This window comes from Micropterus salmoides, unplaced genomic scaffold (assembly GCF_014851395.1).
Source record: "Micropterus salmoides isolate LMB-PRFRI ecotype aquatic unplaced genomic scaffold, ASM1485139v1 Ms_hic_scaffold_1, whole genome shotgun sequence".
In the NCBI taxonomy this organism is placed as follows: domain Eukaryota; kingdom Metazoa; phylum Chordata; class Actinopteri; order Centrarchiformes; family Centrarchidae; genus Micropterus; species Micropterus salmoides.
The window spans coordinates 49,119,037-49,146,899 of NW_024040040.1; the positions used below are offsets into that span (position 1 = coordinate 49,119,037).

Consider the following 27,863-nt stretch of genomic DNA (forward strand, 5'->3'; position numbering starts at 1 on the left):
AGTTGCTGGTGCATTCATCCGTTTACTTCATACAGAGCCACCCATATTTAATCAGCCATTGTATCCATATATGATCTATGGCTTCTAAGATTTTGTAGGAAGCAGGGAGTCTAACTGGAGGCTTTTACAGATATAGTCATGTATTGATTGACTCAAACCCACACGCAACCTCTGACTTTGCAACTATTAATCGGGGATTATGCAAATGAGGAAAGAGCATGCACTAAACCGTTGGGCTCTTATTATTAAACTTGAACATCGCTTGGCAGTTGAAACGCGGCACCACCGGAGCACTAATTTCCCAATCTTCCACCTTCCTTTTGTTTTTGTCATGTTTTTTTTCTTTTTTTCTCTTTTCTCTTTTCTTCCTCCCCTTTTCCTTTTTTCGCCGTGTTCTGCTGGGGACTCGTGAATGGCAGCCAATGGGAGGGTTGAGTCCCCTCAGCCTCTCAGCCTCCCTGACATCCACAGCGAGAAGTGATGCAGCGCGACTGAGACGCGCAGTTGAGGTGGAACAACGGGCAACAAAAGCTGCAGTGAACGGATACACTTGGCTCCGACGTGCGCCTTCACAGCCCTGGGAAAATTTCCTCCTAGAATAAACTTCATTATCAGGTGAGCGGGGCTTCGCTTACAACTTCTCATCATCCGCTGGGGAAATTGTTTCATTTGTGGCTCAATCGCAGCTTGAACAGAGATCAGTTAGGCGACTTCTTCTGCAGCGTTTGTAGCCTATTATGAATTGTCCGAGCCGGGTTGTTCTAGGTTGCTCACACAGTAATGACCTATGCGAAATAGTTCTGTCGCTTTTATTAGAGCTTCATCTCTTTTTTATCTTATATTTATTCTAAGCCACGAAGGAAATCTCTAGTGGAGCAAAAGCCATAGTGAATGATTACTGGAAGCGCTTCGGGCTTTGAATTGAAAATGAGTTTGAGTCGGAAGTTATTGGTATTCACGTCCACATCATCTTCATACAACTTACAGTGTGGCCAATCGATGGCCATCGGGTTCATCAACTTTTGTATTTTGTTAAATGGCTCTGTGCGCAATTCCCATTCATTTGTCGATGTGCAAACTAAACGTGCCCCTCCGGTACAGAGGTCCTGCACGACGCAGTACGCGTCTGCCCCGCTGCGCTGAGGTGATGCGAGCGTGCAGGCCTGAGCTCTAAACGCATCTTTGTCTTATTTTATCACGCATGAAACTTCAGCCCTTTCAAACGCTTGCTTAAATCTTTCAGTGAAGCTGAATTTTCCCCCTCCCTCTCCACCGATGCTCTTTCTGCAGCCAGTGAAAAATCCACGGGATGCGAATCGATGCAGGTGGGACAGCATGCTCTGATGAAGGCGGATGACTGTCTGTCTGTGGTTGCCTGCAGTGGCACTGTGATACCCTGCTGCCTTTTGTTATAGTTGCTGTTGAGATCATCAGAAAGGCCTCGCTTTTTAGGAAAGTACTCTTGGAGTTGACTCAAGTTTTCTATAACAACGTGTCCTCCAGTGTTATTGACTACAACATGATATCAGTGATGTGGCTGTGAATATTTAATGTGCTTGCTGAATAATGCAGACAGTGCTGTAAAAGAATTAACTTAGCTCCTTTACTCAAAAGTTGCAGGTATTGACAGAGTGTGCATGTGAGGGGTGGGGTGGGATGTGTGTGTGTGTGTGTGGGGGGGGGGGGGTCTAACACAACTATGCAATCCTGAAAATTGAATTTAGTGCTTTGGAAAGTTTCACTGTCCTTCCTGTTGCCTGCAGATTGCTCCATGTTAGTTATTGCGCTGGCTCAATGTAAGCCTGAGGTAATATGCCTAAAGGCGGCCAAGAAGTTGTTTGGGGGAGTTGTCAAACTACCCAGGGAATATTCTGCAATAATCACAAGCACATACTTTTTAAATTGCAAACAAGGACTTGTGCTTATCAGGGGAGATTGGGTAATGATGTAGTCTCTAAAAAATAAACTTTGTCTTTGCAAAGAGTAGGTTAACTCCACTGCTTGTCTTTCTTTTTTATTGGAACAACTTCCTGCTTGGTTTCATAAGGCAGAGAGCAGCTTGGTGAACTGTGATTGTCTGAACCAGAACAGGTTTTGTGGTCCAGGTTTTTCAAATGCTGGTTTGAAGTTCAGAGATGAAAGGGACAGAGGAGAATCTGTGGCTGATCAAAGTCACACAGAAAACACGGCAGGTACTGAATATTTAAAGCCTCTGCAAATAGAGTTCCTGTATGTGTGCATGTGTGAGGGGAACATATAGCACATAGTTGATTTGTGTTTATGGTCCGAGCTGTGTGAGTGCTTTGTCTGAAGACATTCAAAATAATACCGCAGAACTGATTTGACAGATGGGAATAGACACATCAGAGCTATCTGCATTTTATAAACCAGAGCTCAGATTACAAAAGACAGTCTCTCACATTTCATCTTTCTCTTCTCCCAAATATCTTCACTCCGCGGGTCATGTGCTGCAGCTTAGGGGATATTCCAAAAAGCTTGAGTCTCAATCTGCCGGCCGACTCCAGCCTGTCCCTGTGAGCGGTGACGTCACAGGATGGTGGGTTTACCCGACGGCCAGACGATGATGACCGGTGACCCGAGTTGATTACATTATTTGTGCTCCAGATGGGCAGCATCATTTTGATGTGTCCTGCTCATAATATTGACTGTTTCTAGTCCTCTCTTCAGTGACATCTGGAGTTAATAAAATCATATCCCAGTGGCTGCTGTCTGTGCTGAACACACTACGACCCCCTGTGGGAATGTCCACGGCCTTCTTTCCTATTCCGTGTGTGCGCTAGGATACTTTGGGACATTTGTTGAGTCTGCATACACAGCAAGTGGCTCTAATGTGTGTGTGTGCTTCATTTACGAATGTTTGAAGTAAGTGGCAGAGAGCACCCCTGGGCATTGTAGTTCACTAGATGCACCTTGATTGTTTGAGTGCATTAGTCACGGTCTGTATGATGTGATAATAAATCATGACGTTGTTTGTACTGAGAGTGCTCAGGGATTCCTCCTAAGATTTTTCTTGTGCCAAATGTTTATCTGGAGTTGCTGCTTTCAGAGCCGGCCAACTGGGCTTCTCTCTTTTCTTTTCTTTTTTTTTCTTTTTCTTCTCCCGAACAATGCCCCCTGCTGTACAGGATAGACTTGTTTAGCCATTTTATGAAGAATGGCAGATTTGACATTTTTCCCCCTACCGTGACATTGTCTTTTCTTTCTTGAGGCTTCTTATGATCATTAGCACACATTTCCTGCAGGCATAATGGCAACTTAATAACTGCTCCTTAGTAATGAGACAGATTCCCTTCAGAGACACCTATTTACAGAGCAGTCACAACCGTAATTGCACAGAAACCAAAATAAGGGAAGACATTTCTCACCCACCAACATAAAGGAAGAAAATCTGACGTCTGTTTCTTGTTAAATATACAACTGGCAGGGGGGCGGCGTCACCTTCTCTCTGAAGGTCAGCCATAGTCCCAGATTGAATTTGCTATGACTAAAAAAGACTTTAGAATTAGAAGGAATACAGTTAAGCCACGGCAAGGCTGTTTCTCGACAGGTTTCAGGAAAAAGGGATTTGAGAGCTGGACGGTGGCCAGGAGAGTAGAACGTCACTGTAGAGTCTGCCTAAATCCCCAAAACGGCCTGTTTTGCTCTCTGTGCGCTGAGAAGATAAATACATGTGGATCAGACAATTTACACCTCACTTAACAATGGTTAATTATCTCCCTCTGCTTTGTGCAGGAGAACACCAATTACACAGAAATATACACATATATTTATTTTCAAAGTTGGACAGAGATATGGTGTGTGTGTGTGTGTGTGTGGTGTGTATGTACAGTGCTGGATGATGCTGATAGCATACAGTGCAAGGCTTAAGAGCTGGTGATAAGAGAAGAGTCCGGCTTTAAACAGTATGGCACACTAGAACGGATGTGACTATGAAATCACTTAGATTCATGTCTTTGGGGTGGGAGACAGAGTAAATTGCTGCCAATGTTGAATAATGCAGTCTGCCAACAGCTTTTTTTCTCCCTCTTCCCCCTCAAACTGTGGCTTGGCTCCACAGCATTTCTAATTATGAAGTGGCTAAGAGATAGCTTCACAACTCCGATACTGTGGTGGTGGTGAGCGGAAGCTGGCCGAATAGCAATCTAACTGAATTACCAACAAAGCCTGACAGACTTGTGGAGTTTAGTGAACATATTTGCTAAAGTAACATCCCCACCTACCTATTCAGTCACGAAATGTAGACACGTAGACAGATGCAGACCGACACAGACTAGAACACATTCTGAAGTAGGCGCACACAAACACACACACACACACACACAGGCACAAATGCAAACAAACACAGTACAAAGAGGGAAGGTGTACAGTTCTCCGCACGCTTCTCAGCACAATTTAACAAGATATATTAGTCACCCAGGAGGCAGCAGAAAGCCAGGCATCCACAGTGTACAGCCGACTGCAGTCTGACAGTGGGAGATAGTGATTTACAACAAACCCTGTAGACCATGGCACAATTTCAGAGTTGCCGAAATGACACTGGTAAAGCAGGGGCATGAAAGTATATCCACCAGCCACGTCTCATTTCTTACACCATTTGCCCTGGGAAGGGGAGGGTGGAGAAGGAAGGGGCAGATGACAAATCCAGTATTGTAGCTACCACACAATGCCGAGTTGTGCCTGGGAGTCTATGTTCTGTTGGGGTGTCATTTATAATATGCGGAAGAACTAGACGGAAACCACCTTGAAGGACGCAGAACATTCCCTCATTCTTTGATTTTGAGGTGAAATCGATTTCTTGACCCAGCAAGTGTACTGTTAGGGTTTGGATTGGATTTGGAATTAAATCTCTATATCCAATGGGGGGGAGGAGAAACAATAATCATCTAATAGTGGAAACCACAGATCCAGATCACTATCAAAATCTAATCAACTGTTGCTTGCCTGGAGGCTGATCTCTCCACCAAATTTCACGGAAATGTGTTCATGAGTTTTTCAGATACAGATTAATTTACAGGGGTGACAATAAAACTTCCTTGGCAGAGGTAAAAATGTACCTACTGATTTACATTTTACGTAAAAAAAAAAAAAAAAAAGAAAAAGAAGAATGAACTTCATTAATCAAAAGTTAGGCCTTTTTGTAAGTGTTTTTGTAAGTTTTTACATGGTTTTGGCCTTGTGGGGGGGGGGGGGGGCTGTCAAATCTTTGAGGTGTAAATGTACAGAAAATAGTAAAACTTAAGGAATTTATCTACATTTATATGAAAAATATGTACTATCATAGGAAACAAGATTTTTTAATTGTTCACTTCATTGTGACTTTCAAAATGGGGACACAGTCCAAATGCCTTCCTCCAACAGTGAATATGGAAGTTTGCTAAGTTAGAAATAAGTATATCATAAAAGCGTTCCTAATCTGCTATTCTGCTGTAAGTTGTCCTACAGTAAAGGAAAAAAAAGGTCTTGTATGAGGTGTGTGTGTGTGTTTCAGCCCTGCCTTGAGGTAGCTGGTGAAGGAGGAAGAGTGTGAGTGAGTGCAACAGACAGATCATGTCCACAGGTTCTGCCTTTCCCCTCTAGTTGGATTCCTGTCTGTGCAAAGCCCAGAGGCTTAACTCTGGCTGCAGTAAGTGGACTGGGTAACGCTAAACACTGTCTGGGGGAAGGCTGCTGAACATGACAGCCAGTTAATAAGTGTATGGAAGACGAGCAAGTGCATAAAGGAGTGGAGGGGGGCAACAATGTCTGTCTGACTTTTGAGACTTTTGTAAAAGCAAAGGGAAGAAGAAGGGAGGATTGGTTGGGGGGTTGCGTGTAATATTGACTGTCGGATGACGAGAGGGTAATAGAAGATCAGAGAGTCCAGCCACGGGACAAGGAGCATTAGTGCCTGACTGGAGTACAATGAAGACAGAGAAGGCAGTGAAGAGAAAGGGTCGGGTGGTGTATAAAAGAAGGGAGACCTTGAAAGAGCGTTATGCTTGTTCCAAGTAGAGAGAGGCAGGGCGAGAGAAGACTGTAATGATGCTTACCTTACTCCTGCACAGCAGCCGCAGTGAGAGCTGTCAGCTCCAGGCAATTCTGGCTGGTGGGACACTGCTGGGATGCCACTTGGTATGTTAACCCCCCCCCCCCCAGATACTACTGACAGTATGTGATAGATTGCAGGTGTGTAATTACATGTGTGTGTTTGTTTGCAAGTGTGAGGGACGTGAGGGTGAGGCTGTTTGTGGGCTTTTGTGCGTGCATGTGCATATTGAGGTGCGTCTTTGTGTGACTTTTAGTGTGTCAATTTTTCTTGGCAGCTGTGAAAGGAGAGTGATGTGATTTTCCCCTCTAACAGCCTGCAGGAGTAATGATCCAGGTTATTGCAGATGACGTGTAACACCTCAACCCAGCGGGCATTGGTGCTGCAAAAACCTATCCTTATAGGTTAGGCTTCAGGGAGACTGTTGTCTTGGTGGCAGCACCGTGCGCACAATTCCTCTGTCTCCCAAACCTGTCACCTTCAGATGGGCCCCTCCTTCTGTGGATAATGGTCTCCTGTCTATGTTGTGAATGATATCTGGACTCCATTGTGCACCCGTTTTCTCCACTGCGCTATTGTCCTGCAGAATACCTTTGTGAGTTTTTTCTTTTTTTTTTCCACAGAGGTACAATGTGCAAGCTGTATTCTGAGGTGCTGTAAATGAACAGGCAAACACATCAGCAAAGGTCCTATTTACTTTCAATCTCCAGAGTGAAAAAGAGAGGTTTCTGCCATTGTTCGTCTACTTCTCAAAACATTAGGATGGTACATTGTGAACGAGAGAAATAGAAAGACCTCCGCACAAACTACCTGCCGAATCAAAGCGTGCGTACCATTCTGGGACTGTATATTCCTCAGGGAAGGACACAATACAAGCTTTCTGCAGCATCATGGGACATGCAGTAATAACAGCACACTACTGTACTGGGCTGAATAATACCCAGGGCGCCGCTCAGACAGTAGGGGAACCAGGCCCCTTTGAGAAAAGGTCATTCTTTGAGAACCCCAACAGCTACACACTGTGCTTTGACATGAATAACTGACAAACGAATGTGTACAGGTCTCACAGGCTTCCAATTACTGTTTGACGCCGCTGTCTATCAAAGACAAATGGGGCAGGACCTGCCAGAGGACCTTCAAGTTGCCGGAGTAGGCAGCCTCAGAGTACACCCCTGTGCTAGAGGAGCTGCAAGTGCTATGCAATAATTGAGTTTCATCTAATGAAGGTAATGCCAAACTTGGGTTATTGTTTGCCAGAGGACAATGCAATAGAGTTGAATTCTTTGTTGGGAAAGATGCCGGGGGAATTTCTTTGAAATGGAAAAATTGCATTAAACATTCCATTTGTATTAATTATACTATGCCTCTTATTAACATTGGCGTTCATAGTAGCAGCAGCAGCAGTGCTACCGGTGGTATTTGGCTGAAAGCAGCACTCCAAGCAATAATATTAGAGGCAACCATCCATGCCTGAGGCACATTGAAACTGCCTGTGATGTCATAGAATAAATTAATATAGCTTTATTCTAAAGCATTGTGCCTAGACCTTTGGTCCTATGAGACATCAGTCACTCAAGTTACTCACCACTAGATTAAATTAATCATAGCCTTAATTCAATCCGATGGTCGGGTCTCCCAGCTGTAAGCCTGTAAGTGGGTTTTAAGAGAGTTTGAGTCTGCTGGTGTACGGTCCTCTATGCAGGAGCTGAAGGACTGCCTCTCTAGCAGGGATTTAGTGACACTCCAGAGGTCAAGGGTTAGACTCAGAGAGGTAGGTGGAGTGGTTACTTGGGTCTGGTGTACACTGGAGTGAATGTACAAACAAAGATAAGTAAGAATACACTTAAAGAAATTTAAGAAAATGTGCAGACCCACTCATCAGCCTCCACCACAAAACACAAGGGAAAAAAGTGTGTGTTTGTGTGTGTGTGTGTGTGTGTGTGTGTGTGTGTGTGTGTGTGTGTGTATGCGTGGACACACACACAGAATACATTGTCAGAACTCGACCTACAGTAGCAGAAGCAGACCCTTGTGAAATGCAGTGTGGATCTCCTCAGTCTCATAAATAATGGACGTTGGTGAAGCATCTGTCAACTTTTCTGTCAACCCTGTTCCAGATGGGAGTCAGACAGGCCAGGCCAGAGCAACGTGTTACATACACATAACAAACCTCCATCCAGTGTGTCTCATGCACCCGCGCCCTGTTTACATCGGCACACTGACACCCGGCTCACCTGCACGCCTCAACCTATCTGCTGATTTATTAGGTCCTGCACCCGGCTTTCTCGACCGTTTCTTCTTGCTTGCCACACATACACCAGGGCGCAAATTTAATCAGTGCAAGAAAGAGTGCAACCTCCCCTTTGTTCAATAAATAAATGTTAAAAAAATACATTCGTTCTCTGTATAAATACACATATTCCACAAAAGCTCTTCAAGTAAACACATCAGTAGCACCTCCTCACTTGGTGGTTGGGAGATGGTAAACACACACCTCCAGTGCCTTACATGTTTGTTGACTTAAATATGGCACCGCTCACTTAACATTAAACACTCGCTGTGAGTTCCTCCCCAACGTTGCCACAACGCTGTGCACTCACTAAGTCATACTTCCTTGACATCTGGCTCAGAGAAATCTGGGTGTGTTGTCCACAGGCACAAGGCCAGGAAAGGGACAGCGAGCAGGCAAACGAGTGAGTTCAGGGTTTGTGCACTGGAACAAGTATCGGCAGCGGCTCGGTTTCTGTCTTGCCTCCCTTTCCCCTCTGGCAGCAGGGTGGTAGGATCACTGAATCGGGTGCTGCCGGGTGGCGGTTACTGTACGGTTGCTTTATGGACTAAAGCGCTATCTTCCCGGCCTTGTCGTAATAGAGGATTCAGCTCATAAAGCAGCATCATGATTTGCAATAAGCAGAGTTAGGGGAGAGTAATGAAGGTGTAAATCAACTGAGCCATTCTTTTTTTTTTCTTCTTTTAATTTGACATTGGCAGACTCTCTCCTTCTCTCTCCTTTCTGTTCTGTCCGCTCCCTCCTCCTCTGCTTCCCCCCTCCCCTCTTTCTCGCTCCCTTTGCAGTAATGGAAAGCCTGGCACTCTATAATAAAGCAGAGTGAGCAGCAGTATTAGTAAACAGTCTCCACAATCATTCAGCCAAGTCCAACTCCTTTATTTTGTGTGTTTGTGTGTGTGTGTGTGTGTGTGTTTGTGTGTGTGTGTGGGTGCATGAGGTGTTTCATGCCCCCATGTGGTGTTAGGGTTGTGGGCGTGGGGGCTAATGAATGAGGATGGAATGAGGAGTATTTAATTCCAGTCTGGGAGAGGGAGAGGCAGGGACTATTTGTTGGGCCTCCTCATAAGAACGCCTTTGTTTTCATTTTTTCACAGAGGTTCTAAACAAAAAGCCTTTTTTTCAATGGGAGCATTGGGAATGTAGATGCAAATTTGCTGCATACAAGCTTTGCAAAGAGGAATAGGACCACACAGCCATCAACAGGGCACCAGGGCTTGCCTCACTCACTGCCCTTTCCTTAAATAAAGACGTCATCAGAATTTTGAAATGGAGCAGTAAGTTGGATTGGAAGCAGTCATCAAAAGAGAGGGTCCAATACTCCTGAGTTAAAATGCCTGGCTGGGAATCATGTTAAAATTTCCATTCCTCGCTCCAAATCGATCGTATGGGTCCCTGCTCTCCAATATCCATGGTCACCTTTGCTATAAAGTAGGGTATTACTTCTTTAATGCAGTGGGGTTTCATTCTGTGACCAGTGAGGAGAGGAAGGAAAAGAAATGTATCTGGTGACCTCAAACACAAAGAAATGATGGCTGAGGATAATGAAAAAAGTGGCCTGATTTTTTCAATATATAAATAAATATATATATATATAAATAAATATAATTTATTGGTTGGCCAGTTCATGAGCAAGATTGGTTGCTTGACGTCCACCCATGACATTGGTTTGAATTATTTTCCTCGTCTGCCTGTTTAACTCCAGGTAGCCTCCGTGGACACGTTAATGCAGTATTGATTGTTTATCTGTAATAACACCATGCTGTTGCCGCGCTAGTGACAACAGTGGAGGGAGGGGGGAGACAGGAGAGGGTTTGGGGGACAGAGGGGAGGGTGCCGCGGGTGGTAAGGTGGTAATAGATAACGCACTATACCCTCTTTTGACTGGTGGCTGGTGATTGTGAATCTGGGGGTAAAACGAGGTGGCTGAACATATCCTATCTGGCAATAGTCCAGGTGTGAAATGGGAAATAGAAACTGGGGTGAAAACGTCAGTGCAATGTGGCTGCTGCTCGATAAGGCTGTCTCCTGTCTCCAAATAATTCAATCTCCTGCTCTGACCATTCTGGTAACTTCCCTGTGCCAATGCCGACGTCCACCCACTCTCTGCCCCTGGGCCCGGAGCCCATATGGCCAGTTACAGTGTCTCTCCGTGACCTATAGCCGGGCCTGTTGTTCAGCCAACCCCCCCAAGGAGCTTGGTAATTACAAATAAGCTGGAAGTCACACCAGCCACGAGAAAAGGTGAGTTTGATTAAAGATGTGTGTACAGCAAAGTTCAAGGGGTGCTCCACTGGCATGCCAGCATACTGAATTGTGTGTCTCGACATTGCTCTGGAATCAAATGCTAACTTGGATCAATCAGGCTTCTTTATTCATTAGAATTGCCCGTTCCCAGGAGTGACAATAAAAAAAACAACCCATCACAGCGCTCATTTCAGTGATGAGGCCGCTATCCCTCAGGGATAACTAGCTGAGGTAAATAAACATGAGTCACAGTTAAGGTCAGAGGAGATCATGGCCGGCTGTTGTTCATCTCAGAGGACGCCTGAATCCCTTTTGATGTGACTGGCTTGAGAACAGTGTAGAAAGACCCTTATTTAAGCAGCAATAGAGCAGGATCTATTCAAAATGCACTGCAACAAATTAAAAGCCAGCAAATATATCCCCATTTCATTTAAATGGTATTCAAACAATTCATATTATTTTCATTAGTTTTTTATCCCAAGGCGTGGCTGATGCCCTGGCAGAAGTTCTGCCTGTGACAAATGGCTTTTTTAACACTTGAATGCCTCAGTGGTTTCAGTTGGGTGCAGTTGAGAGAATTTTGTCCAATTTAAGAACAGTCAAGAGCCAAAGTATCAGTGCCCATCTCCAGCGTTTGAGTGTGTTTGAAGCCTCCACTATTAATAATGTAAAAACAGGTGCTCCTAACTGTCGCTGTGTTATTTTATGGGGGGCTTCTAGGAAAGGCCATTACTCTTAGTCAAGGGGGAAACACATTTTCTCCGCGCCGCCTTTTATTAGGGCCATATTTTAGGTGTGTGATGTCTTTGCTTTAGCTCCATGTATTATTTAGTGTTGTGTGACAATTGTGTTTGTAGCTGTCTTGTGGCTAACCCGCTGTTACAGTCAATACACGCCTGAATGGAAATGTGCTTCCACGTCGTTCCCTCTCATGTAATTGTCACGACGGGGAGGCTGAGACAAACGTGGGAACACAACTCCTCCACTGATTTTCAATTCACCGCACCAAGTTTGACCTTTATGTAGTTCAATCAATGCACCTGCTTCCAGAGACGCACTATTAATTTAAAAGCAACAACTGCAGCGTGATCTTATATCCTGGTATGGCAATATTATTACAAGGTAAACAACATTATTGATAGAAATAACAGCTTTTAATTACCGGACTTAACGTAAGTATCATTCCTACATAGATGCAACTTTGGCCTTTTGATCCAGATTGTGCATGGCTAAATGTACAGGAAAATGGACTTGCACTTGACTGCACATGGCACACACAGAAACTTGGGAAGCAAATGCTGATTTGCATAGAGTCGGAGGCTCCCATAACCACCAGTGTATTACCACAAAGGCCACAGTGAGGAAAGCAGGAAGCCAGCAGACCCCTCCATTGAGCCTCTTCCATCCTCCCATCCCTCCCCCCTTTGCCATTGTCAGTCCCTCAGAAGAGAGCTGTGTTAGAACACACGGCCGCTGGTGACAAAACATGCGCTCTGGTGAACACACAGGAAAGCAAACAACCAAGGATGTCTCATCTGCTAACGTGTCACCGGATGAATGCCATTAAGCTATTATTTCTATGCTCTTTATATGCGCGCGTGTCTCTTGCTCATTTGCTCTGCTGTTGAGCAAGGATGACCACATCTGTTTTACCACCAGGGTACTAGGCGTTATTAATCTTCGCGAGAGGACATTTAGCGAAATCAAACCTCCATTTATTAGCCCCTAGCGCAGGATTGGAGAACTGGTGAGGGGAGATAATGACTTTAAGCTCCCATTTAGTCAATTAATTCTGAGAAGTGGAATCAGAAACTGCTTGCTGAAAAGTGAGAGCCTGTTGTTTATGATGACACAGTTCAAAACCATATTTCAGGGTTGAAAGTCATTATTTGGCACTAGAGTTAGAACAAAATGCCCTAATATACCAAGAGAATCTGGAGTGACTTTAGAGAGTAGGGACCCTTTAAAATAATGTGCTGAGAGGGTCCTCTTCAACTGCCGTGTCACTCGACGGTAAACACAGCCATAAACACCTGGTGCAAGTTCATAGAAGCCCATCTTTGTTTTTGTCAAAGTGACAACAGGGAGGAAGAAAAGGGAGTGAGTTGAAAGACAGAGCAGTGTGTGGAGAGCTGGCAACCCACAATTTAGTCCACACTGTGGAGACATAAAATCAAGTGCACTAGAGGAAGGGTTACTTCAGGAGCCCTCTGTGGGTTCTAAACTGGGCCACTCTGACGATGCTTGTGAGAGCTTCGGACTGAGTGATGCGAGCTCTGCTGAATGATGGCACGGTGGAAATAACTAGAAAACAGGGAAAATAGGGGGCTCTCATTGAGTTGGCCCAGATTGTATGATTTATATGGGTTATTTGGTATGCATTTGGGCAGCGAGGCAAGGTAATGTGTTTGCAGTGAGCTCTGGAGCGGAGCACTGGGATGAATGCTGTGGGCACACCCCTGCCTCTGACAGGGATAGTATGAGCTAATTTGTTTGGATTATTGTCATTCAGTCAAAGGTACAGTCTCACATCCCTGTCTTAAATGATCAGAAAATGTATTAAATGCATCACAATTTACATTTAGCTGACGCTTTTTATCCAAAGCAACTTACAATTGCTATACATGTCAGAAGTCACACACTTCTGGAGCAACTAGGGGTTAAGTGTCTTGCTCAGGGACACATTGGCAGATGGGTCACAGTGGGGAATTGAACCCTGGTCTCTCACACCAAAGGTATGCATCTTATCCATAGCGCCATCACCACCCACAATTTGAGGTTATCTTTTGTGTTGCTGTTGCTGAGTTTTCTTTCTCAATATTTTCTCACATATGATTTGCAAACAAACATCCAATAACATCCTTTAAAGTATATTGTTAAGAGTAAGTTGAAATGTTGGTAACACATCTTGGAGTGAAACTTAATGTGCTACTTAGAAGCAGAAAGGGGACTTAGAGAACCATTAACTAAATCTTGGTGCTATTCCAGTGTTGTAAGTTGAATCCTAATTTCGACTAGAGGACTCTGGTGTTTTGCACTACAGTGCTGACATTCAGTCAGGAATTTCACTTCAGCTTTGCATTCCAATTTGACTGGGGATTTTCAGCTGTTTATTCGCCAGCATTTTATGATGATGATTTTGCCCTCCTCAATCCGTAGACATTTCGTATTTTTCTTTGTGGTAATATCTCCCATCTGTCTGAAATCTCCTTTTAGTGATCAATTTCCTTGCCTTAATCTGTGAGGCGTGTGGATCTGTATGTCACATTGGAGTGGGGTGAAGTTATTTTCAAGAAAATGCGGCAGTGTGTCTAGACAGTGTTTCTTGGCTAAACAATAGATCAATAGATATTGACAGGGTTCTGATGGATTTTTTTTCTGTTTCGTCGCATCTTTATCCATTTTGCTGCAAGGACAAGGGAAACACAAGGCTTGTTTTTATACATTTGGAGAGCAAAAGTTCATCCAACTACCCAGTTTTTGATAATTTGCCAGTGGAAACTCGGTTGTGAACCACTAACCCACATGGGGAAAAAGACAAATGGAGAGCCCCAGATTTGGGTCGAGAGTACAGTTTCCCAATTCACACTTGGGATTCAGCTGTAAATTTTTCAACGAACAGCATCACATGGATTATCTCTGAGTCCTTTTAACAAACTGACACCTGTCTGCATTAGCAGCCAATAAGAGCCTCCTCTGAGTATTGTAACAGGACCACGTTACCTGTGGCACCAGTGCCCAACCTTCCTCTTCTACCCTCTCGCCCCTCCCTCCTTCACCCCCCTCTCTTCTCCCTTGCTCGTCGCCCTGGCTGACATTCTCCTCTCTCACTTTTAATTGCACCCCCGGGGCTCTTTCTGGGTTGCTGTGGAAGTCTTCGGCTCAACGGGTGCGATAGGGTGCTTTGCCATGTCGCTCATATCCCTCGTTAAGGGGGGAAAAAACAGAAGAAGAGGAGAAGAGGAGTAGGCCTACTCTAAGAGGTCACTCCCAAGTCTTGATTAGGCTAAAATGCCATCCAGGCCCATTGTGTATAACAGCACATGTGCACTGGAAAGACCATTAGCTGACCAGATCCAATATGTATTGACAAATGCATTTGTGTGACTCTCTGCGTGCCCGTCTCTATCCTCACGGTCCTGTGTTCGATAAAACCAATAGATACATTTAATAGCTAATTGTCCTGATTCAAAATGTTATCCCAGGCAATTCTTTGAGCGTAGAATCACAGGGCATTCGAAAATTGGCAGCAGACACATTAATCTTGCTTACCCAGCACCAAACACAATGCACAAGTCTTATTGCTCCATGGCTACTCCACACAATCTGTGACAGGCAATTTAAAGCAATTTACTTTTTTCATTTTTTCATCAAGCATTTTTTAAAATGCAATTAAATGGCACATGATATGAAGCAAAGACAGGGCAGGCGAGAGAGCGAGACAAAGAGAGAGTGAGTGTGTGTAAGGAGGGAGAAAAGAAAGGCAACCGTTGTAAACAATGCCTCTTAACTGGGAGAATATAATTATGGTGTCATGTTCTATTACACACCTTCATTATGACAATGGTGCTCCCTGAGAAAGTGAACAGGGAAGGACGAGACCTGTGGCGCTTTTTCAAAAATCACCTACAACCACTGGCGTAGGAAGATGACTCTGAGCAAGAACACACTCATTGTTTCTTTGTTACTCTCTCTGTCATGGGTACACAGTCTTGCTCCAGCTTCTGTTTCTTTAAAGCAACATTGAGGTTTATTACAACTTGTGTTTGGCAATGATTTCCAGTGGCTTTTGTTTACAAAGTACTTTATTTGGAGGCAAAACTGAAATAGACCGAAATGTTGATAGTACTGTGAATAAGATCAAAGTTGTAAGAAATCAGAAATTCTCTTTAAGTCTCCTTCCATCTTTCTTTCAGCTTCACCCTCACACAGCACAAATGTAAAGAGGCAGACGTTTTGTCGTAGCCACTGGGGCTACATGTGGCACCATGGCATTCTTAACCCGCTGTGACATTTTTTGACGTAGCAAAATAAAGCTTTAGCTGATTTACTCCTGGTCGTTGTCCCTTGTCAAGAGTGTTATCAGGACAGGGAGCTGTACAATATGGCTTCCAGGGGATGACAAATGTGGTCAAGGGGTGAGCGCTCCTTAGGGACAGCAGAGCCCTCCATACAGTGAAAGCATTAGCTTTCCATAGAGGCATTATGAAGAAATCTATTGTAAAGGCCGGCTTCCCAGTGCTGGGGGACTCGAGGTAGAAAGCTTCACGAGTCTACCCCAGAGACTGACTGGTATTTCCAACTACGCTGAAGCCTACAGCAAATCAATAGCTCAAAGTCCCACATGCTCCTCACCAGCGTCAATTAAGTAAATTCATAAAGTCGAGTGCACTGGGAGTTGGGGGGGGGGGGGCTAATAAAAATGGAAATACTAGAGAGAGGGAGAGAGAAAAATCATCTAGCTAATTTGGATAGGAAACAGAGCTTCTGTCATGAGAGTTGCAGCTTAGAGGAAGTGGTGGTCTGAAAGACTATTTCTCTACGGGCGTTATTAAGAAGCCTGACAGTCCATCTCACTTTCACCTGCCTCCATCAGCACACGCACTGTTGACCCGGGAGTCTTCCCCCCCCCCTCCTCGTGCTGAGCCAGGCAGAGGACACATGCAAAGTGACTGGCTTTCAGCGAAAAGCCCAGCGATAATGCATATCAGCTCAGGCCTATGCAAGCAAAGTAGGCAGAGGCAGGGGAATGGGGATGACATGTGGAGGCAGAAGGGAGAGGGGGAAGGGAGAGAGAGTGCTATAAACTGCAACGCATGAGGGAAAAGAGAAAGAAGGGACCTAACCCCCAGATTCAACCCTCGCAATTTGCCTCATAAGGAGAAAGCAGGGCATGCATTGGCTGCCTCTGGAAGACAGGTAACGTAATGGATGGGCCAGTCTCCCAGCCTGACTGCTGACACTGCTCTGACAGGACGTTTCTAGCTCTCCTACACTCCCTCTCTTTCCCCTCTTTGCCCCTTAGTGTTGTCACAGTAACTACATCTGATACCCAAAACCTTTAGCAAGCGTGTTCTGAAATGCTGAAATTCCACTTCACCATCACATCTAGAGGGCGTAAACAATTCCTGGCGTTGGGATTGTTGTTTAAAGAATAGCAGAAGTTCATAAAGACAGTTTGTCATCTGGTTTGCTCCAAAAATCCGATGTCATCGCACAAAGCATCATCCACCCTTGTCAATACAAAAACAACAGCAGCAGCTATAGGTGTTGTTTTTTTGACACAAAAACAACATGAACAGCTGCCAGTTGAGGAACTAAAGAGGTGACTACTCTTTGTAAGGCCAAGATTATCTATACTCAAGTGGGAACTTGTATGAAGTTAATGTCATGTTGAAATTAACTGACAATTGTTGTGATAATCAATTAAGGCTATACATCAAGCAACAACAGTTTGTTTCTGTTTCATAATTAGAGTTATAAACTGAATATCTTTGGGTTTTGGATTGTTGGTCAGACAAAACAACCGAAAAACGTATTTTGAAACTACTTCTTTGAAAAATTCTAAACAAATTTTGCTTTCTCGCTATTAGCTAACAATTTTCTGCAGCTCGTTTTGAGACTCTCTTCTTTTCAGCAGGTATGTGAGGACCATGATGATGTGCAAAGTGAGGTACACCACAGCATTGTCAACAAAAAAACGGTTCACAGTTGACAAGCGTCTCCACATGATGTTGGAATCTGTGCCCTCGGCGCACTTTATGTTGGGCTTGTAGTGAAAGTAAACAAGATAGTCAAACTGTGTCTTTATGAACATCTGCCAGTGGAACAGACAGAGCCAAAAGCTGAAAACACACAACTGTATCAAACTCTCCATTATGTTTTGAACTGAATCCTTCTTCACCACAAACAGCTTGACAGACTGGCACAGAAGTGAAATATGCAACTATTGTATTTTGTTTATCAAACCAACAAAGAAACCCAGCCGACATCAAAACCCCTGTACAAAAGTTGCTGTAAAGCTGTCCCTGTCGATGTGGTGTGCGATGAGACATCTGTTTGTATAGAGCTCAGTGGCTGCTCTGTGACATTGCTTGATGGTTTTTCATTATTTCTGGTGTATCAGATTTTCAGAAACTAAACTTAGTGCTGTATCCAAGACAAAATTGTGGTATTGTGACAGCATGACTGCCTCCACTCCCCTTAGCCGGCATCTTTTCTCTCACTCCTCTTCTCTCGCTCCATTTCCCTCACTCCCTTCAGTCTGTCTGACTCCACTTCTGCATGCAGGTCAGGGTACTTAATTCATATCCAGAGACATCGTTTCCTCGTTCGCCAACATACAGTGTGAGGGAAGCCGACTAGACCTGCCATATATTGGGGCTAGGCAGCACCCTCATATCCCCCCATGCCCCCACTCCCTCCACACGCCTTGTGAGAACGTGCGATATGGAGGAACGTTGCAGACGCTCCCCAGCGGACCAACTGATAACCCTCCTACCAAACCACAGCTGAGGAACACTGGCGGCCTGGATATCGCCCAGCCAGGGAGGAATAATGAGAACAAAAGCAGAATACATGGCCTTCTTTCTCTTTCTACGTACCCCTCCTCCTCCTCCTCCTCCTCCTCCACCTCCGTCCTGCGCTGTTCCTCTTGTTCCGTTTCCTTCTCACATGTGCCAGCGCATTCTGCATTGGCCTTCAGAGGACGGCAGACTGAGAAAGACGAAAAAAGATGGGCGGGAGAAATGATTGAGAGACGGAAAGCAGAGATATTCCACTGCCTACATCAAGGCCCTTCTCTGTGGTTTTCAAACAGTCATTTTGTTCAGTATCTTTACACTGATCTTAAGGTAATAAACTGCGGTTGACATTGCCCAGGGTCTCCATTGGCATTCTGCTGGGTCTGATAACAAAGTGTGCCGAAGCAGATTGTTTAAAAAGATAGAAAGGGCCGCACCACGTACAGCCTTGCACTCTAGTAGATGTTGATTTAGCGGCTTAATTCAGATAAAGTAGCTCTACACATGTTGTACAAGATGTAAGCCTATACATTGATGTGTAATATTCCTAATCTGATATTTATCAACTTAGGCAGCACTCAGCCTGCCCATCAATCAGATGACTGACACTCACCATACAGTATGTGTGTGTGTATTAATGTATATCAGGGCTTGTGTCAATGGGAATGTATGCAGAAAAGTCAATCACATGCAGAGCTGTGTTACAGATTTCATGTCTTCTCCAAACTGCTTTTATCATGTTGGCATCTGTCTGATGTGTGTGTGTGTTTTACTGTACTTGATTACTTAATATTCTTATTTTTCTGCCTTAAGTATGTATTTGCATCTTAATGGGTATCATACAGATCTCCCACAGATGGATCTGTATGGGAAAAGAGCTTAAACAAACAATTAGTTTCACTATTGATTAATCCTTCAGTAATTATTTGGTCAAAATAGAAAACAGTGTAAAACGTGAGGAAGAAATAAGACATCCAAACCTAAAGCAGAAGCTTCTAAATCAAAACACAAAATCATAGAGTTGCAAGTAAGGATGTTTTTGTTAAATTATTTGTGCACAAATAAACTGTCTGAACTCAGATGATGGTACAGGAAAAGAAAATGTGGAAGCAGAAAAAAAAGGGTTTGAGACAATAACTTTGTATCTTAAAACTAAGTCGATTGGTTTAATTAAAAAATAGATTTTGTCTCGCAATTCAGTTCTTTGTCATGTACAATTTTCAGTCATTGTTTACATTGTTGTTAATGGTTTACTTGTTTTGGTTTTTATTAGATATTTTATTTGTTGGATTTCAGGCTTTTTGTCTGTAGCAGTAGCAAACTGCTGCCTCCCCGCCCACTATTGACACTCTGTTTTTCTGTGTAAATGTTCCAGGTGCAGTTTTCCGCTCTATGTGAGTCTGAGGAGCCTTTCCTGCTTCAGTAGATTACAGCATGAGGACCAATCCGATACTCTGACCAAAGACCACTGGACACAGACCACTTAGGGGGGAGAAGACTGTTGTGGTGGTGGGGCCATGGATAGAAGGAAAGTTTGCGTATTGATGGTGCTGTGGGCCATGGCCAACCTCAGCTCTCCAGGGCACAGCCTCAGGGCCCTGCGAAGGACTACAGGGGGGCGGAGGGGGTCCACAGGGCTGACAGGACAGGACGCCAATGGAGTTCCGCTCAGGCGCTCCAAACGAGGTTGGATGTGGAACCAGTTCTTTTTGTTGGAGGAGTACACCGGGACAGACATGCAGTATGTCGGAAAGGTAGTTAAAGAACCTACATTCTCTTTTTTTTATTTATCCTAGTCTATCCTTAGTCCTGCATCAGACACCTTGCCACATCTGCAGTAGACTTCCACTGCTCTTCATGGTAGTGATGAACACACGCATTGACACACATGCCCTGTCATACCATATCTATGTATGGTCAGATTGCAGCTCCATGAGATTAGCTCATCTCATCTGAAACCAAGAATAACAATATACACACGCACAAATCTTACAAGTTAAACATGCCTTTAAAATAGGGCTGGGCATCAAACTTTTTTAGAATGAACTGTATGAAATGTACAGTAACATAGAGTACAAAAAATTTAAACAGCACCTTACATCATACATTTTTTGTTGAATGAAAAAAAATTGAAAGAAAGAAATGCTTACATATCTCAAAGTGTTTGTTTTGGTATAGGTAAATGTGGGTATCATAATGAGATTAGTATCAATTATTAAAACACTTAATCATCACAGATCACATACAAACAAAGGGAACAATATTTCCTTGCTTTTACTTAGATAAATTAATGACAGTTGTCTTCAGGTTTATCAGACGCTGCACTGCCATCAGTTATAGCTTTTTGTCAAAAAAACAAACAAACTGATGAGCATGTTTGTGTGTGTTGTCTACATCTGATGTAAATTGTCTACCTAAAGTAAATTTCTCCTTTAACTAACATTGCATTAGTAGAAATGTTTGTATGGATGTTCTAGAAACCAAATAGTGCATTAACTGTCACTTTTCCTGACCAATCCAAACTTCCTGTTTTCAGAAGGGCTCATGTCACTTGAAGGAGCTGAGCCCAGCTCCCACCTTGTTCAGAATTTAAGCTCTTTCACACGGTTTTTCAATTTCTGAGAGCAGTTTGTTCAGAACGAATAAAAGACGTTCTCTGTAGCTGGTGTGAGCAGTCATAACCAGCCATCACAGATGAAAAGAGAAAGACAAAATAGTGGCACAAAAAGAAACTGATTAGAAAACAGAGGGACGCTGGCGACGCTGTTAAGTTGATTTGTGATCTTTGAGAAGTGATGACACCGCAGCAGTGACAAAGATGTTTGCAACAAAAACGAAGCAACAATTTCCATCTCACTGGACTTAAGTATCAAATCTATAGCCTTCGGTCTCCTGGAATCTCTCGTCCTCATTCTGTGTATTTTAGTCTATCACTGATGTTTGTTTATTCTTCTGGGACTTTTTTTCCAGCGTACACAAAGCCACTGTCTACACACGCTGGCGTGTTGACATTTGAATAGTTGCCGGTTGATTTAAAAATGTTTCATTAGTCTTGTCAATACATATTTATAAAGACAGAGTTCTGCTATATTTTCATCAACCCAAATGGATGCAAATTTCACCAAATATTAATTTATTTGCACATTACAGTCACACTAAAAAAATCTGAAATTGCAATACAACAATTTTGAAAGTTTAGTTTCTAAATGAGCACTACAAGGGGAAAAACCTGTGGTGCTTTTCTTAGTAGCATAATGGATTTCTAGATAACGTAGTCATTGTCTTCAAACACTACACTCAAAGGAAAAGATCTGCTCTTAATGAAATGCTTTGCAATAAATAACATCCTGTATGTATCATTATGTCTCTGAGAATAGGAAAATCATCTTGTCGTGACATAGTAGACATGACATGATACTCCAAACGGCTAATGCTTTTACATCGGACTTCCATCCATCCATCCTCAGGCTTTGTTTGCTGTTGGCTGTCCAATATATTTTGTGCTTACTGTCAGCTCTGTGGCTGCTTGCACGATGTCTATTCCACTCACATCGAGCTGTCCTAAAGCGGCTGTCTTGCCCTACAGTAAAATATGACTTCCTCCGAAGGTATTATTTGTTCAACAAAATGAAAACACAGTGTCGACCCAGATAACATTGGGGGATGTACAAGAAGACGGGCCAAATAATGCTTGCTTTACATGCAGTGGAGCGGAAGTCAAGATATCAGTCTGCTCTTCCAACCTACTGTAATTGAGGAGATTGTGAAGCATCGTTGCAAGGTCAGGACGACTGAGGAGGAAGAAAGGCTGTTTTGTGCGAGGACTTGAATGGGGCTAGTGCTTTGCATTCCCATCGTGTGTCCACGGAGGATAGAGTCATCCAACCAAATGAGATTCTGCAACATACGTCCTCCCCAAGTGAGGGTTGACTTTCAGCCCTGGTCTAAAAGGATTACAACAGTCACTATGGTATGAGGCGAGCAAATACGAGAAAGAACAAAAAAGTTGAAAAGAACAATAGAAACCAGAGTGAATGAAGATCAAAAGTAAGTACAGAGCATGATCAAACCACTTTGTCTTTAGAGAGTGGTGATTGATGTGCCACTCGTCCTTTTAGCTTGTAAAATGACTAATAGCAAAAGCAGAATGGATTATCTGAGAGACAGAGGCAAGCGGCCTGAGAGCCTGTCTCCTGAAGACGCCATTAAGGCATCCAACCTTAGAGCACCACACTTAATCATGACGCTGAACGCTTGTTATTTCCCCCAAGTACATGCAGCTGGGCGCTCTTCCTCATTGTCAGCTCACTAGCCAGTTGTCACATAGGATTGCAGTACGTAGATCTTATCTGATTGCAATTACTGTTTGTTAATTGCTAGATAAAGTACAAGTGAATGAATGAGCCCTTAAAAGAAATGAATAGCTTTTGAGTTGAACACATGGCTCAACATAGAGAACAACCATCTGCATCTGTATCCTCAGGTGGAGGGCATATTCTCACAATGTAGTGGATCTGAAGGAATAAAAAACAAAAACTAAACTTTGAGAAACACAAAAGGGAAGGCTTTTGTCACTGCAAGAGACATCATGGCAACCGGAGAACACAGCATGGAACAAAACCACTTTTGTTTGTGGTGAAAAAAATGAGTTGGAAATAACACAATGGCAGGTTATTATAAACAAGGGAGCCGCTCTTGACACACAGTAAGAGATAGAATGATGAAACTGCACTTGAATTACAACATCCCGTCTCCAGTTATTTGGTAAACTCAATCTCCTCCAGTGGCTTTTTTTTATATTTTTACAAGGGCTTTATCGAGTTGTGAAGTGCTAACAAATGAAACTTTAATCTTTGCTGAACAAGTGTAACAAAAGCAGTTGGAACAGGAAGGAATTAAGAGTAGCGATCGAGATGAGGGGATAGGAGATGCTGGCAGTGTCTTGTTGGGGAGCTGGTTGGCTGCTAATCTTGCTAATCTTGCTGTATTGGCCAATGATTTTTTCTTCCTGCAGGAGGGGAATCGTACACTGCCTCTCATTAGCAGGCGAGCTGCATACAGGCCTCTGAGGACCCGGGCTGTCACTGGGGGAAGAGAATGTTTGTTTATTTCATTATTTCTTACTTTACCAAAGGGCACATATCCACTGAAAACGGTTAATGGCCTGTGGTTTAGGAGTGTTTGTGCTCTACTATCATATCTCATAAAGTATTTACAGCCCCTGATAGGCCCCAGTGGTTCTGGGCCTGGTGGGTAGACTCCTCAACATAGTCCCTAGCTAGTGAGCAATGTTCTCTGTATGTGAACAAACACACCAGTGTGCACAAAAATACACATGCCTACAACACCAGCCCCCAGTAATGGGCTGGAAATCAGAGGAAAGAGAAAACAGCGGATGAACACAGACATACTATGCTTCCCAGTTGTGTATGACTCAGCGGTTGAGGTAACCTGGGGCAAGGACTTGAGCATCTTATGGCAGCAGAGTGGAAAGGTGCAGGGATTTGTTTGTTTGTGGGGGGTGAGGTGATTTTTGTTCTCTGTTCATGCTCCCCCATTACCAGCTGCTCACCTTGGCAAAGAAGCAAGAAGTTTGCAATATGGCACAGGCCTGGCTGTACCCGCGCCATGGCAACCCCTGTGGTCTCCAGCGGCGACCTGGAGCACACTTTGGCAGTGTTTGTTGATTAGGCGATAAGTTCCCGCTTGTGCGCTGGGAGGGGGCGACTTCAATTATGCTCCTCTCCTTCGCAGCGGAGGGAAGGGTGTGATGAGGTCATGCAGCGACAAGGCCTGGCAAACATCTGTCTGACAACATCGCAGGGACGAATCGATGTCTGTGCGAGATACACGTTACCACACCACCTTGCAATTGTTTCCATGCATCACCCACTGATTTTGTCAGGGTGAGATCGATTCTATCATCAAACACTCGAGCCTTTTCTCTGCAATCAAGTATTTAGTTGGCCAAGTTTTATTCAAATGAGGGGCGAATCAGGGCTGTGGGCAGAATTTTAGATATATAGACGTCTCAAGCTCAAGTTCCCCAATGCAACCCCATCACCCCTGAAGATGTTTTTTAACAAAAAGAACCCAAAAAGTCATGGTTGCTGATAAATGTTAATTATTTCATATTTCATAACTAACTATCATTACCTCCGCAAAGGAGGTCATGTTTTCGGTGCCCTTTGTTTGTTTGTCTGTCAGCAGGATTACAGAAGAACTACTGGTCCAATTTTCATTAAATTATGGAGTGGATCCAAATCACAGAGTGGATACACAAATTATATTTTACTTTCGTTAACGTTGCTAGATATGTCAGTTGTAACACTGGTGTCTATGGCAAAATTAACTGAATTTTTTGCACAAATTAAAGTGTGCCGCAACTAAACATATAACAAAACATAACAGACACCTCAAACATGTTGTAGAAACAAATGCATCAGATGTGTAAGAAATTAGCAACCGGGGATGTGATTTTTTTCTGATTAATCCGCAATTCTGGATTTTCAGACCTGCGTGAACATAATAAATGCACAGCTGAGATGATGAAGATTCAGCCAGGCACAAGCATATTTTGACACACTGTAATTCTAATATCTTTGGAAAAAATCCAAACATATATAGTTGTTACATTTGTAGATTTGCATATCATAGAAGACTGGACCTATGGCTATGGTGGAAGTCTGCAAACCCTTCTTTTTAAATTATATTTACTGTAAATGTTATCAGTCTAAATAATGTCTAAATGGTATTTCAACCCTTTAAAGCCTTTTGTATTTCATTTTGTTTTGTTTATTTCTTCAAAAAAAAACTTGAAACTAGTTGATTTTTATTGGTAACAGGTCTAAATATACTAGCAGTTGTTTTTTTGCTTTTTGTTTTTTGTTAAGAAAACACAAAAAAATGATTTAAATGATCAAAAAATGTATATTTTTTGCAGTGTAAGAATGTCAAATTTAAAGATACTGAGTCTAAGATAAAGACTCAGCCTTAAAAAGACACCATGTATGGTTTGTGTGTAATTGCACAATGTAAACTGCTACTCATGTTGTTAAAATCCAAATTCACAGAAACAACACTGAGGACATGACATCTGTGTCCTCAGTAGTAGCAACGGCCCTGCAGCAAAGTGAATGTTGAGATGTACCCGTAATTAAAAGATAACATGCTGGAAACTATGCATGGCACACAAAACAAAATGTCAGATGTCCTCAAGAGAGAAATATATGTTAACTGACATTTCACCTTTAAGTCTCTGCTACTTTGACTGCATTTCTCAAGTTTACACATCAACACACATTTTATAGGCTATTTTTGTGCACAGTCTGAGGCTACCATCTGGCTACATAGAAGGCAGCCAGTTCTCGACAGGCCAGGACACAAGGCCTTAAAGGCTAACTGGCTAATTGCCCTAAGCAGCCCATTTTCAGTGCCATCTTTTTGGCCTAACTCGAGTGAAGCACAAATGGCGGCCAGATCGAGTCTGCACTAACATTTGCTGCACTTGAAGCTGATTAATTTCACAAACAAAGACGGATCGCTTATAAGTTCTCACGCACAGATGTCTGATGAGTACCACTTCACTTGTCAGCCCACTTCAAACTGGAAGATGAAGCACGTAGGAACAGAAATAAATATCTTCTACTGTGAAAAAATGGCAACCATCGGAAATATTATGATATCACTTAGCAGAGAAGGCTGATTGAGTGGAAGGTTTTGAAATATATAGCATATGATTGAAGATATAATGATTTAAGTAAATGCATAATAGTTTGTTTCACAGCTGAGTCACTGCAAAGAAATCTTATCCAATCATATTTGTTTGCAACTGAGTCCTTAAAGCTTAATTTTCTTAAAACGTGAGAATATTTCTACTGTTTGCAAATCAACCAATGCAAATCAACTTAAGTTTTCTTGATTTGAGTGCAGAGACTTTTTTCAACTCAAGACACTCTTATTATAAGTCACTTTCTTTTGAAAACATTTTGAAATTTATTTTATGTTGCTGTTACATACATACATAACCCATTTTAAAGGAGGACTTTTAAAGGAGGTAGTTGGACAAAATCCATCTACCTGCACCTGTAAAACTAATTAACATGTTGCATCTCATTTGTTTCATCCGTAAGAGAACGGAAGTGCGAAAACAACTTTATGCTAAGCTAATCGGCTGGTGGCTGTAGCCTTATATTTACTGGACAGGCATAGGAGTGGTATTGATTTTCTTATCTAACTCTGCAAGAAAGCGTATAAGCATAGTTCCCAAAATGTAAAACTATTCCTTTAAGAAAATAAGGATTTTGGCCTCTGTTACAGTTAGAATTGACTTGATAAGTTGAAGATTTTTTTTTTTGCAATGTCCCAGGAGTCCCAATGTTAATGGATATAGCGTCATGCTCTCTGCCTTTTATACGATTTGGTACCATAGGAGGGCAGAGGAGAAAAGGCTAGCTATTGATGTGGCAGGGCTTCATGGTGACCATAGTGAATGCACATGTGGCTTTCTTTTCTCCCCCTGTGACAGTTTAATTGTATTTTCAATATAAATTGATCAAAGGGCCATTGTGAATGCACGTTGGGCTGCCACATTGATTTCCGGGAGAGATTTTTTTTCCCCCTCTTAATTTGAGTAGAAGGGCAGCAGTAAATTCTCCTCACCAGCAAGGTGGGCAACTGGGAGGGATGGAGTCACTGTAGCAGGTCCTGGAGTTCGATACTCTGAGCTGCCTTGTAATATCCTTCAGAGGAATGAGGAGGAACTCTTCAGAACCACAAGAACTCTCTGTTTCCATAGAAATGACACAGCATATGTCACACTGTCTATCGCACATCTCAGCCGAAAGGAGAGGACTCAACGGTTATTAACTGAATTGTCGTGCCGGCAGAGATAGGCAGCTTGATAGACAATCATAGAAAAGGACATTGCAGCTATAACAGCGGGAGAAAGATAATAATGTTGAAGTGGATTGTTTTCAGCCAACTGAGTCTCTGTTTGGAAGCACATACTGTAAAGCAGAACAGAAAACAAATAAAATTCTGCTGGATAGTCTGCTGGCTTGGTTCGACAGAGAGCATAAGAAAAAAATTATTTTTTACGTGTTTTTTTTTTTTACCAGAATTCAAATGGGTTAATGAAACAGTGCTCCACTCTAGATCCTAATCCGAAGATGCAAAAATTCTGCAACACACTCAACTGGCTGGTTGGACAGACAGAGAAAGGAATGAAAACAGTCATTTTTACCAGCATTCAAGCAGGCGAACAAAACAGTGTTAAAGATGCTAATCCACAAAGCTGTTCGTCTCACATGTGCCAGCTTTGCCCTGATAAAACAGCATGAATTAGTAAAGCTTCCGAGCACCTGGGATGAAAAGCTTTTTAATATATGATGAGAAGGGAGACTTTGCAGTGTGCTCCCACGTGACCCAGCTGCAACGCACAATATCCCCCCTCAGTCTGTCCACCGGCAGAGCCAAGAACGTAGACAACACAACAACTCACGCTCAAAGGAAAATATGCAGCCCAACCATCAAAATCAAACTTGAGTGAGGCTTACTTGAGTGAACAACGTGTCTGTAACAGACCTCAGAATAACGTCCTAGCACCCACTTATAGGGGTAAACATTCAGATGGCGTTAGCCTCAGTTTGTACTTTGCAAACATGTACACTCCTTTTACCCTTTACCTCCCCCTGCAATTATTACCATGTCCTTGGTTATTAAAGAGGGTAAAGGGAAGTAGGCAGGGAAGCAGTGGGAG

At 43.0% G+C, this 27,863-nt stretch overlaps 1 protein-coding gene across 1 annotated transcript in view; it reads left to right on the forward strand.

The window, feature by feature from the left end:
* Nucleotides 1-361: 361 nt before the first annotated feature.
* LOC119912782 (cadherin-10-like) overlaps nucleotides 362-27,863 on the forward strand; it is a 56,620-nt gene continuing 29,118 nt past the window's right edge. The window contains 2 exon segments of the mRNA XM_038732046.1: nucleotides 362-615; nucleotides 19,479-19,857. Of these exon segments, the coding sequence (XP_038587974.1) occupies nucleotides 19,621-19,857 (237 nt within the window). The 5' untranslated portion in view covers nucleotides 362-615; nucleotides 19,479-19,620.